Consider the following 13,557-nt stretch of genomic DNA (forward strand, 5'->3'; position numbering starts at 1 on the left):
AGTTGTTTGATATTTGAAATAAATATATAAACTACATTTATTTTTATAAAACGAATTCGTGTTGTTTGATATTTGAAATAAATATATAAACTATATTTATTTTTATAAAGCGAATTCGGGTTATCGGCGTTTGAAACAATATAAATAATTATGTTGACATTGTAAAAGAGTTCGCGTTATTGGCGTTTTTATAAAGTGTCGTCGAAATAATATGCATTTGTATCTTGTTTTATAAAAGTCGTTTGAATCCGATTGGTTTTCGCTTTATAATAAAACATGTTTTGTTTAACGGATTTTCTCGAATAACGGGCAGAGTTTCCTCTGTTTTTGGACGCCCACGACAACACAAGTTGTCGTTATTTTTCAAAATTCAACAATAGTCAATGTAACAATAACAAAATACACGTTTTATGTACAAAATTCATGGCATGAAAAGCATATAATTTTCATTATGACGTTTAATATTTATTGATTCGGTATGGTGCTCGTTTTCGCAATTTAAAACAAGAAATATATAAGCAATTTAAACAAAGTCGCGTCGTTATAATATACCAAATCCTCACGTCGATTCGCTGAACATGTTGACTGAGTTAACCGAGTTGACTCGGGTTGACTGAGTTAACTCGAACCGCTAACCAAGGTTGACCCGAAGCTGAAAACCCGAAACATCCCGAACCCGATTCTAACCCGAAGCTAACCCGAACCAGAACTCGAACCACCTCGGAAGCTGCATTCGAACCCGAACCTGAAATGCTGCCAAACCAAAATCTGACTTGCACAATCCGACCCCGAACACTCCTCAAATCTAACCCGAGAACAAAACCATCACCTGAACCGAACTGTGACCTGAGCTGAAACAAAACCCACCTTGAATCTGACGAAAACCGTGTCTCGTGGTCCTGAACCCGTATCTTGAACAGTACCAAACTCGAAAACCCGATTCAAAAACTCGAACCAGAACAGTTACCTGGTATACCACCGGAAATCATCGTCTTCATCCTCAAGCTTCATCATCCTCGGCTTCGTTACCGGCTCCGGCCGTCGCTGCCGATTGTCTGCGCCGTAGCTGTCACACCCCCAAATTACCCCCAAGCGGAAACCCCGCGAGGCGGGTGACGTACCAGGATCTAGCCACTAATCACATTGAACTAAAGTTAAATATTAATAGAAATTCCATTCAAGGTAAATAGTGTATCACGTAAGCATTTATTCAAAACCCAAATACGTTCAGCGGAAGCATAATTCATTGTTAAACAATTCAAAATCCAAATGTATGAAAACAAATAGACTCGTCTCGTAATTCCCGTGTATCACGACCTATGACCACTCCAACATCCCATACAGCAAGTTCCTCATCAATATATCTAACGACCTGCAAGCATGCAGACAAGTGTATCAGCATAAAGCTGGCGAGTTCACAGTTTTATAAAACATTTAATTGCCAAGTGTTTAGTTTAAAAACATGTTGATAATAACTCGAATACCGCAAGATGACATCAGTTTGTTTGCCCTTCCCCAATTCCTATCAACATTGGTCATGTGGTTAAGGTCATTAGTTCACGCCCGTCCTCCCGGGTACGATGTGAGGTTGTCAAGCCTAATAGCGTTATCAACTAATACCCAGTTGCTTCCCCAGCAACTAGTTCGGTAGTATCCAACATCGGATTAAAACCCCGTAATACATATTCCTCCCCGGAATACCAGTTTGTTTGCCCCCCCCCCCCCCCCCCCCCCGCGGCACGCATGCCCGAAAATGAGTAGTGAACTCACCTTAGATTTTCTCGGTAAGTTACTTGTTCCAAGTTGATCTACCCAACCCTAACGTGGTTACCAACAATAATCAGTTTCGTAAACGCTTAATCATGTATCCCTTATGCATATTAAACAAGTAGCGTACACATATCATCATGCAAGTTGTAACAGTTAATCGTGCAACCTAACAGCCCATAACATTCATCGTAACATCACATAGTAGGTATTTGGACCTCACACAAGTTTGTTTACATGGCCACAACCAAGTATCAGCTTAACAACTCTTAACATTAATCATATGAATGTGTGATCTAATTAATTCGAGGCCCAATCTGAATGTACAACATGGTACGACCCGTTTTATTACCCAACCCAAACAGGTAGTGTGCGGCCCAACGTCACCGGCCCAGCTATGAAGTGTGCGACTGGACTCCAGTGGCTCAGTGTAGATGTGCGGCTTGTGGTTGTGTACGGCCCAAGTGCATGTCGGTCTTAAAAGATTGAGCGGCCCCATGTTAATGTGCGACCTATGATCGTGTAAAGCCCAATCAGCCCAGCGGCCCACAAGAGACTGTGCGACCCGGTTGGGTTGTACGGTCCACACAATATCCGACCCATTCCTGTGTATGGCCCAATGTCTCTGTACGACTTCACTGAGGGTGTGCGACCGACATGATTCAATCGCCAAATCCATGTATTAGTAATGCACGAACCGAGGTGTGTGGTTTGGAGGTATGCGATCAGTTACTCAATGCCACAATTATTGATCCATCAATTACATAACCAAATAGCTTTCCATACCAACTTTCCATTTACCATCATGAACATTCATTCCTTCAATAATTGTTATTATCAAGCATGAACTCATTATGTGATCATCAATAGAATTTAACATTCAAAAATCAATATTCATTTGGATCGAATAACACAACTCCTCCTAATTATGGAACTCTGGTTAATTGTCGTAACATCAAAATCACACAATCGGATTCATCAATCTTTGCCGTTTCATCATACTCATTAACTCTAACACGTATTCGAATCCTAAGTCCTTGATTTAAACATCCTAGTTAACTTCTGAATCCATGATTATTGTTATCATCATAGCCGATTTATTACCATCTTTGTTATCATACCACTCTAGTCATTCACAACCTACCAATGATCGTCCGGATCTACTTAAGTCTACCAACGAAACCCTAATTCATGCTTTAATCTACACACACCGATAAAGCATGTAAAAAACACACCATTGAATGTAAGTTAAATCAAGAACGGACATACTAACCGAGTACAAGAATATGAGAGATGATACTTCGAAGAGTGAGGGTTTTCCGGCAAGGGAAGTTGTTGTCGATCCAAGAGAGCATGAGAGGAGAATACTAGGGTTTGCTTTCCTTGTGTTTTTGTGAGATAGTGAAGGCCTTGTGCGTATGGGTTCGAATAAGTGAGCCGAGCTCACTTGGGCCTCGCCCCGGGTTCAAAGAAGTTGGGCCGACTACAGCCCAGCTTGAAAGAAAAGGGTGTGCGGCCCCTTAAGTGGTGTGCGACTCGGACGTAATTGTACGACTAGATTTCATATAATAAGTTCGCGTAGTACCCAAATAACTCTCGTACATGCTACAGAGTGAAGTATAATCAAATAAGTTTAAATAAGTTTACCATATGATGACAGATAGAATGCAATGATATAGGTTAGGGATCATGAAATCAGGTAATGCTAACCATGAGAGTTCGGGTTGTCACAGTAGCGCCGCCACCACCGTCACGATTATCATCATCATCGTCATAAAACGTCACCGGCTCCGCCGGTTTCACCGGTCAGACCAGGTAGCGGAAAGAGAGGGGGGTGTTTGCAGGTGGGAGTTTGTAGGGGTGCAGGGTGTCGGAGCACCGGTTCCGGCTCCGGTCATCGACCAAGAATCATCGAGAGGGAAACAGTAGATGTGAAGTTTGTTTGAAATGAGGGAGAGCAGGTGTTGTGTTGTTACTTGAGTTAGGGTTTCTTCAAGAGGATGAAGGCAGAGGAAGAAACCACAGGGATAAGGTGTGCGTGTTTGGTGATCTGTGGTTTTCAAAATGGGGATTTAGGGTTATACTTACTTAGGGTTCCCTTAGTGGGCTTGGGCCTAAGGCCCACAAGCCCATTTCCCACGTTTTATGTGGCCCAATACACTTCTGGTACTCGTTTTCGCATCTGCACTTCGTAGATCGTCGTAGGATATAATACTAGGGTCATAAGTATGTAAGATCTATCGGTACTCGTCGTTGGCGCGCTCGTTTGTCGGTTGCGTTAAAAATCGCGTAAAATGCATCGTTGATCATTTTTAATCCGTTTTTCGATCTGACTTCGACTACGGATATTAAAACTTAATTACGAAGCTAAATATATAGTAATATTTTCGTATTTTTCGGCGTCGTCGGTATTTTGTTCGGTTTTAGTTCGTTACTGTTTTATGTTTCTCAGATTTCACGCAGATCGTCGTTCGCGCACTGTAAAGCCGGTTAGACGTTCCTAGGCACTCCAAAGGCCTAATTAAGTTTATTTATGTCTTAAACACTATTTATTATCGTCCTAATGTTTGTTTTGCGCGTAATTAAGAGCCGAAACATACCGGTTGTCACACTGTCACCACCACTTACCCCAAGGCCACCACCTACCCGACGATGATGACGATCAGAAACCCTAGCCATCGCCGGAGACATCAGATAAATAAAACCGCCCTCTAATTTTTGGCAACCATTTCAATATCAATCAATATAATCAGAAACTCAAAGTGTCTACGAAAGAAAGAAGCGGGCCTTCGCCGGAGGAAGATCTGGAGCACCGATCTACCTTGTTGTTCTTAGTTACCTTGTTGCTGAGGTACTGGTTGAATGTGATATGATTCAATTTTGTTTGTGTTTTTAGATCCGGTGGAATCTGAGAACTGATTTTGTTGTTATTTGGATTTTAAGTTTCGAAATTGGTAGAGAACATATAGATAAAGAAAAGGGTGAGAAAAGGGATGGTGGTTTCTGGTGGTGGTAGTGGTGGTGCTATGCGGCGGTGGGAGGGTAGTTTATGGTGGTGGTGATGCTATGCGGCGGTGGATACAAGATTTTAGAGGGAGAGAGATTTACTCTAATTTTTACGAATCACGTCAACTTTAAAGACAAAGGATATACTTTGCAATCTGTTGTAGACATAAGGATGATTTTTGTAATTTACTCTAATTTTTATGCAAAGACGAAATGTATTTGTAACTTTTTTAATTTGTTTAACCATTTATCATAATTAAAATAAAAATTAAGATTGGCAAAGTAAATAATATATATTTTCTTTTAGACTGAAGGGTATGGGGGCCGGCTGAGGCCCGGCTAGGACCGGCGCCGGTCCCCCACATCGCCCCCCATAGGGTTGACTCGGCAACATCGGCTCCCCACAGCCGGATGTGCCGTGCCTCTCTCCTCTCTCCTTCTCTCACATATACCTATACATACATACATATATATATATATATAAAGGGGCTCATCCTCCACCCCCTTAAGTCCATCCCCTCCAAACCGAGCCTACGTGATGCCTACGTGACGGCCCATCCCCTTAGGGATGAGGCTCTCCATACCCTTTAACCTTACGTGTTTCCATTAACATACAATATTCTTTTCATTAACATATAATATTCTATCTCTCTTCTATTTATATGTGTATGTAAAGAGAGATTACTCCCAACAATTCTTCTACATTCCTACCCCTCTATATCTCTTCATCATAAATCATAAATGGTTGTATCAACTGATATCAATCCAATTCGGATAGAAAAGATTCAAGAACTGAAGGTTCCAGTGATTGATCTTTCAGAGAAGAAATCTAATGTAGCAAAGCTGATTGTAAAGGCCTGTGAAGAATATGGTTTCTTCAAGGTCATCAACCATGGTGTTCCTCATCACATCATTAAGAAGATGGAAGATGAAGGCTTTGAGTTCTTTCATAAACCATTACCCGATAAGATACGGGTCGGATCCGCCAACCCATTCGGCTATGGCAGCAAGAACATTGGTCTTAGTGGCGATGAAGGAGAGCTTGAATATCTTATTCTTCATACCAATCAACACTCCATTGCTAACTCATCTAAATTCAGGTATTTTCATAACTCATTTTTTAATCTTGTTATTATTGTTTTCTTGGTGTTTTTAAGACTGTATCATGGTTTTAATGTTGGACTTTTTGTTTGATTTATATTTACCATGATTTTATCTCATTTATATGGTTTTAAAAGAGGTTGTCTAAGCATTTATCTGTTAAATTATAATAGCACATAAAAAACACACACACACACATATATATATATATATATATATATATATATATATATATGTGTGTTTTATATATATATATATATAGGAAAAAGATAAATCGAAAATTCAACTTAGTTAAAGAAATACAGAAAACTTCATATTTACCATTAATCTCATTTGATCAATGGTGGATATTATATATATTAAAAGTGAAAAAAAAGTTACTTTTTTCAGACAAATGTTACAGTCTGACAAAGAGTGTAAAGTATTACGACTTTCTCCTTTTTCTCTCGTTTGACACAAAAAAAAATGTGACAACTGCATTATTACATAAAAATCTCACTATGAAAAAAATGTAACATGTTTTTTATGTATGTTACAAAAGAGTAAACTGCCAAAATGGTCCCTGAGGTTTGGTCACTTTTGTCACTTTAGTCCAAAACTCAAATCTTTTGAATTTGGGTCCCTATGGTTTCAATTTTGTTGCCATTTTCATCCAAAATCAAAATCCGTTCAAATTTTTCAGTTAACATCCAGTTTTTTTTTCTTTTTCATCAATTTTAATGAATGGCAAAATGGTCTTTTAACGTTTTATTATAACAAATTTAAAAAATCTGACCATTTTACCCTTCATTAAAGGGAGAAAAAAGACCGAAAAATTAGATGTTAACTGAAAAATCTGATTAGATTTTGTTTTTGGATGAAAAATGGCTACAAAATTGAAACCACATGGACCCAGATTCAAAAGGTTTGAGTTTTGGACTAAAGTGGTAAAAGTGACCAAACCTTAGGGACCGTTTTAGCAGTTTACTCGTTACAAAATAAAAACTTTGTAAATTATAAGTTCTAACATACATACAGTTTATATAAACAAAAAAAAAACAGTTGTCAAAACATAATAAAAATGTGTTACAGATGAGTTATAAAAAATGTGAACAGCTGAAAAAATGTAACATATTCTCTCCTCTCTCTACTGTTACAAAAAGTGTGTCAGTGTCAGAAAATGTTGCTGGTATTAGTAAAATTGTTGCAGCATTATATCAATCAATTAGGTTTTCTGAGTTTTTGCAACTTATATGAGATTTCTCCATATAATTCACCTATATATATACACACAAAAAAAAAACTGACTTATTTATAATTTATGTGTAAAGTATTTTAACTTTTAGGTATAACTATGGATGTATATGATATTAAAATTGGTAAATACTTAAAAAAAGTACTTACATATTTTAAACAAAGTAAAATGGTAAGATTAATAATAATTTCATACACATAAATATCAACGGTTCTAAGTATAACAAGTAAATATATTAAGACATTTTAACATGGGTTTACTTATTAGCTTAAATGGAGTGGAGTGACTCCCATCACCCCATGCCATCTCAGTCCACAACGTCTTCAACACCGCCCTGCCTTAGATTGAAGGGGGGCGCCATGGTGCCTTCAGCCAAGACAATAGTGAGAGCCATTGAGGTGTATGTAGGTTTCTCTAGGGTTTTTATCCCACATCATATAACCTTACAATAAGACTCTTAAGATATACTAAATAATACCAATCCATAATAGGTTTTGGAGGTTGTTTTACACATTGTAGAGTATGTGTGAGTTATCCGTTACAGAAAAAAATAAAATAATAATAGTAAATTTATAAATAAAAGTTTAATAAATGTATGAGTTATACCTTATAGAAAAAAAAAGAATAAAAAAAGTAAATTTATAAAAGTTTAATAAATATCTTTAGAAAAAATAGAATAATAATTTATAAAAGTTTAATAAATATCTTTTGTAAGTGTTTCCAATCTTTTGCAAGTGTTTCCAGCCGGGACGAGTAAATGTCGATTTGTTTAAGTGAAAAAATATTCTTAAAATTTTTTTTTTCTTATTAACTTTACAGTTGGCTTGGCGGTGAACTTTCGATTTAGTTTAATTTAATATTCTTTTTATTGGAAGCACGATATGTATGTATATAAAATTCATCAACACCTCAAATAATTTTAAAAGTTGTGTGATAAGTCAAACGTTGTTCTTTACTATAAAAGTATCTTTCAAGAAAAATGTAAATCTTACTAATTTGTCATAAAATATTAATCTAAAGTTTCTTTATTTATTTCTCTCTCCTTTGAGCAAACATTTGGCTTCTCACGTAATCAAAAAAAATATTTAACTAGGATACAGTATGATCTATTTAAGATATGGTACCAACAGTACCATAACCTCTTGAAAGAAGTATAAAGTCACTGTAATAGTATTTTTTTTTTATATAACATATTATATCAGTGTTTATAAAGAGATAAATTTATCAATCTATTTAACTAGTTATTATCGTTATTTTCTATGTAAAGAAAACCTAGTATTGGTAAATTATATATTTTTTATTTAGTTTTACCAAAAGAAGAGATAAAAACAAAATCACGGATAGAGGCAGAAAAGGATGGAAATTCGGTGGCAAAAAATGTCAGAATCAGAAATTGGTGTGTTTTAACCTTTTCGTTTTAGTTTTTATTTATTTTTTTAAATAGTAATTTTTTAAATCTAATATAATCTCCCTTAAAAATTTTAAACTCATCTTTCTTTTACTAATGACAATTTAAATCTAAATATCATATAATCTCACTTAAAAATTTTAAACTCATCTTTCTTTTACATATGACAATCATCATACTAATCTAAGGCTACTCGGTGTAGGGGTCGTCCCGGCCTGTCCTAGACCGGTGACGCCCCTCAACACCATTTCCGGGGGATTCTGGGCGTCGAGACGTTTTCCCCAAGACGTTGAGGACGGGGCACAAAGAAACAAAAAAGAGCCGTTGAGGTTGATATTGCTTATTTAATTTCATAACAAATCTTCAATAACAACTACAAATAATGAAATTAAAATAATCTAACCCTAATTTGTGAATACCGGATGAGAGCGAGCAGTGGAGGCTGTGGCCGGCGAATCAACGACGAAAATTTCCGGCCAGGTTAATAGATCTGCAGTAGAAGCGTGAGGTTTTCTCACCGGCATGTTGGTCGCCATTCGAGATTGTTCGGCACAGTTCTTCTTTCTGTTTGAAAGGTGGTTCAAAAAGTGAAGAAGGATCAGGATGTGATGTGTTCCTTGGAGGGGCATCCTCTTTGGATGTTGACGTGACTCTGAGGTGGAGGGGCATCCTCCAAGGACTTGGCTCCTCTAACACCGAGTACCATAAGCATATCATTTTTCTAAATTTTATGTTTTTTAATTTAAAAAGGAAACTAGTAACTTACTTTATAATATTCAGCTTTAATTGTGTAAAATTTATAATGTTCACTTTTATATAATGTGAACAAAATTCATTTATTTCTACAACCTACACTAGTTCAAGTTACATGTACGAATAATCCAATGGTTGCAGAAGTCGTTAGGAGCTTTTAAGTCGGTTAACTAGGGAGTTACGAGTATTCGATTTAGGCGGAGAGTACACAAGGAATACTCAGACATGTTAAATTATAAATAAATTAGTTTTCGGGAAATATATATGTCAAATATCATTAGTTGTTATAATAAAATACGTGAATATCAATATATACATTCCATAGAATTATGTTGTACTTTTTTAAAGTTAAACTAAAAGTTGACCTACATAATCTAATACATGTGGAGGAAAGATTTAAATGTTAAAAAATATATATAACAACTAATTCAATATAATTAAAAAAATGTTTTTATATATTTGTAAAAAGTAAAAAAAAAACTTTAAAAAAATATAAATAACTAACAAAAAAATTTACCAAGTTAGGTTTTTTATCATACTTCTCGCCCTTAAACTCTCTTTTGAAATTAACCTCACCATATATATATATATATATATATAATACGTTTATATCATCGAGAACCACATAATTTATTTGTAAACTAGGGTAATACCCCGCGGGTGTTGCGCCGCTGATAACACGTGCGGACATCACGTTAAAGCGTGCGCAGACGTCATACTAAATCGAGCCGAGTCGTTGCGTCTCTCAGCTTTTGTTTAGCGCGGATTATAACAAATCCATTGTGTACATATATTAGTAAGAATAACTTTTTTTTTTGAACGGCTAATTTCTTTAATCCTCTTTCGTCTGTGGGACTTGAACTCAAGACCTTCCCTTTCCCAACCTAGGTGTTTTAAAGGTTTTGCCTTTGCCAATGGACCACCACCCCATTGGTATTAGTAAGAATAACTATTCGTGGCATAGCATTCTACATATCATCTAGAAGCCGAAAAATGTGGTGCCAGTTGACAGCAAACATGCCAAATGACAACTATTTTGGCAAACCTGGTGCCAATGTGGTGCCGATTATAACAAATCCATTGTGTACACACGTTATTTTGTCAAACCTTTAAAATAACCTTCAAACCAATTGTCAAATGACCATAAATCTCAACAATTTAACCAAAACCTTTTGAATCTTTCAACTTCAATAATCGTAGACGAACTCATTAAAAAAAATAGCATACTTTTTGTACAATTATCATTAGAACCCCTCGCTCGAGCCACGATTGTCATACCGCAACCTAACTGTTTCCATTTTGCGAGTATTCGGCCCTTCACTACTTAACTCAGATGGGTGCAATGTGTATTCACTTCTGGGCCGGCTGTACTCACTATTGGCCTGGTCTTGTGTGCCCAAAGCCATTTTTCTGAATTTGATCATGTCTTCGTTGGTACTGGGCCGTGTCATGGTGTGAGCTCCCATTGTAGAACGACAAGTGTCATGTCTTGATCCCATTATCAAGATCAGACAATGATGCGGAGGCGAGCAGAGTGGCAGACACACACAACTCACAGCTGCACATGACAATGTCCTGCTCCTCTCAACTTGTATTTCTTCCGTGACACCGGGCGTTGTGGCCAAGGTAGACTACTCGACTGCCGCCAGCCCCTTGGCTCTCCCCAGATGTGCAGAAACCCGACCTCCACCCACCCGAAGGCACGACAGTGGATTAATCGTAAAACCTCGCCTCCCATCCAAGTCGAACCGGCGCCACCCGTATTTGCTCTTCACTTGAATGCCGCAGAAAATAATGAGGAGAGTGGGAATCGAACCTGAGTCATAAAAAATACCAATTATTTCTCCAACCACTCCACTCATTGGTAATATTTATTGGGTAATTAAAAGTAAGTATACATATTTTATTTAATTATCATTACATAAATATTTTCTAAAACATAAAGTTATATGTTGAATTTTATAATTCTTTGTTTTACTTTTTATTTATTATTAATTACATATTTGGAACTAACAAATATTAGAGAAATAAGAGATTATATATATTTTAGTTTATTAATAATGTACTTCATTTTCTAATTTATAAACATTTAAAACCACATAATTCAATTTTTTTTTTAAAATCACTCAAAGCTAAGAGTACAACTTACTAGCTCAAACTTGTTGTTTATTTATAATGGTTAAATTGTTTATTACATGGATATAAAGGAACACGTTATCTATATGATACATAGGCAGTTTGATAACTGTGAACCCATTATCTTTTTTATCTTCTGTTATTAAACTATCAATACACAAACCACAAATGTTTTATACAGTTTTGATAGTTATTAAAAACAGAATGTAATATATATAAATAAAAATGATATTATATTTGGGAGGGGGGATTGGATTGGAAAAGAAAAGAAAAGAAAAGAAAAGAAAAGAAAAGAAAAGAAAAGACAGGTAAGAAACAGTAGTAGTAACTGTGGGTGTGGCTGCAGAAATGCAGTGAGTAGTTATGTAGAATGCGTTCGGGAGTTGGCATGCAAGATACTGGAACTGATAGCTCAAGGGGTGGGGGTCCCACCCACATCCTTCTCCCGTCTGCTCACCAGCTTTGACAGCGACTCCCTCCTGAGGCTCAATCACTACCCACCTGTCACTCACACTGCCGCTATTGGCTTCGGAGAGCACTCTGACCCTCAGATCCTCACCCTCCTCCGATCCAACGGTGTCCCTGGCCTTCAGATATCCTTGGGAAATGACACTTGGCTCCCTGTTGACCCTGACCCACTTGCCTTCTGTGTCAATATTGGTGATCTCTTGCAGGTTGCTTCCCTTCCTTACCTTTCCTTACCATATTATTATTTTATTATTATTTTATGCTACACAACAATATTATAAATTTATTATTATTTTCTGTACTTTTTGAATTTATCATTTTGTTTTTGTAGGCTATGACCAATGGAAGGTTTGTAAGTGTGAGACATCGAGCCATGGCTAATACATTACAGGACCGCTCTAGATTGTCCTTGGTCTTCTTCGGTGGACCTTCACCGGAAGCGATAATCACTTGCCCGCCCCAGCTACTAAAGCAAAATCAACCACGCTATAGAGCTTTCACTTGGGCAGAATACAAGTCGCATACTTACGCTCATCGACTTGGTGAAACTAGACTTGACCATTTCAAAATTGCTTGAAGCCACAAAAAAGAAGAAACCATCAGCTGTAAATTTTGCAAATCAAAGAACAGTATTGTTCGATTTTGGATTAGTTGATGTTAAGTAACAAAGAGAAGTTAATGTTAGTTATAATTTGATACGTGGCCTTTTGGGTTTGATATTATTAGGTTGAGAAATGATATATCATCTTAAACTTGTTTTAACCCGAATCCAGTATAAGACCACCCGTAGTGGGGCAGTATTTGGGCGTGAATTGTCCCAAAAACGCCAGGAACCACTACGGTGGGTGTTGTTTTGGGTGTTTTTGCTTTTGCCGTGTTTTAACCCGAATCCAGTATAAGACCACCCGTAGTGGGGCAGTATTTGGGCGTGAATTTTCCCAAAAACGCCAGGAACCACTACGGTGGGTGTTGTTTTGGGTGTTTTTGCTTTTGCCGTGTTTTATAAAACGCTTTGATTTGTAAACTTCACCAAAAAAAAATTAATAATGGGTAATAATTGCAGGGGCGTTATGGGGTATTATACCACTACACCCGTGAAGAAACACTAGATAAATGGTCGGAACCGAGATATCTAGGGGGTTTGAATCCGCATAAAACGGTTGGTTTCCACTCGATTGATTCAGATCCGATTGATCTTCTTCTCCGGTAACTCTGCAAAAAAGAGCACCGTTAGCCTCGCCAAGGGGAGAAAGGGGGTTCTCTCCTTGACCCGACTCCGGTGTGAGAATCAGTATTGTTAATGAAGAAGAAAATGTATTTGTAAGTGTGTGTAACTTGGTTTCATACCTGGGTTCTTTCTCATATTTATAGCCGGGAGTCATTTTAGGCGGGAAAACCCGTTAGTGAAAAGTTGACGGAAGATGCTAACCCCGTAAGCGGTTACACTCCCTTCCGTCAAGCTTCTTGATCCGGTGTGAGAGCACAGGGATCGTGACTTAGATCGAAGGCTGGGGATTTGCCACGTGTAGAGTGATTACGTGGAGATTACTCTCCAATTGCATGCTTCCGTTGTGAATTCAGGGATGCATGAGATGGTGACACGTGTCCAGACGGTTGTAACCGTCTTGGTGGTGCACGATTGTATTTCTTCTAGAAGATTACTGCTGTAATCTGGTGTGGCACC

At 37.3% G+C, this 13,557-nt stretch overlaps 1 protein-coding gene across 1 annotated transcript; it reads left to right on the plus strand.

Moving 5' to 3' along the window:
• Nucleotides 1–5,471: 5,471 nt before the first annotated feature.
• LOC110873748 (gibberellin 2-beta-dioxygenase 2) lies at nt 5,472–12,741 on the plus strand. The gene is made up of 3 exons (XM_022122742.2): nt 5,472–5,873; nt 11,752–12,079; nt 12,205–12,741. Exons 1-3 carry the CDS (start codon nt 5,515–5,517, stop codon nt 12,448–12,450), a joined length of 933 nt encoding a protein of 310 aa, XP_021978434.1. The 5' UTR covers nt 5,472–5,514; the 3' UTR covers nt 12,451–12,741.
• The last annotated feature ends 816 nt before the right edge of the window (nt 12,742–13,557 follow it).

The sequence above is a fragment of the Helianthus annuus genome, chromosome 8 (assembly GCF_002127325.2).
Source record: "Helianthus annuus cultivar XRQ/B chromosome 8, HanXRQr2.0-SUNRISE, whole genome shotgun sequence".
Classification (NCBI taxonomy): Eukaryota; Viridiplantae; Streptophyta; class Magnoliopsida; order Asterales; family Asteraceae; genus Helianthus; species Helianthus annuus.

What these genes read in the sequence shown, in the direction of transcription:
- LOC110873748 (XM_022122742.2), top strand. Translation starts at nt 5,515, where the DNA reads ATGGTTGTATCAACTGATATCAATCCAATTCGGATAGAAAAGATTCAA. An exon ending in GCTAACTCATCTAAATTCAG is followed by an intron (nt 5,874 to 11,751) that starts GTATTTTCATAA and finishes GTGTGGCTGCAG; the next exon opens with AAATGCAGTGAGTAGTTATG. An exon ending in ATATTGGTGATCTCTTGCAG is followed by an intron (nt 12,080 to 12,204) that starts GTTGCTTCCCTT and finishes TTGTTTTTGTAG; the next exon opens with GCTATGACCAATGGAAGGTT.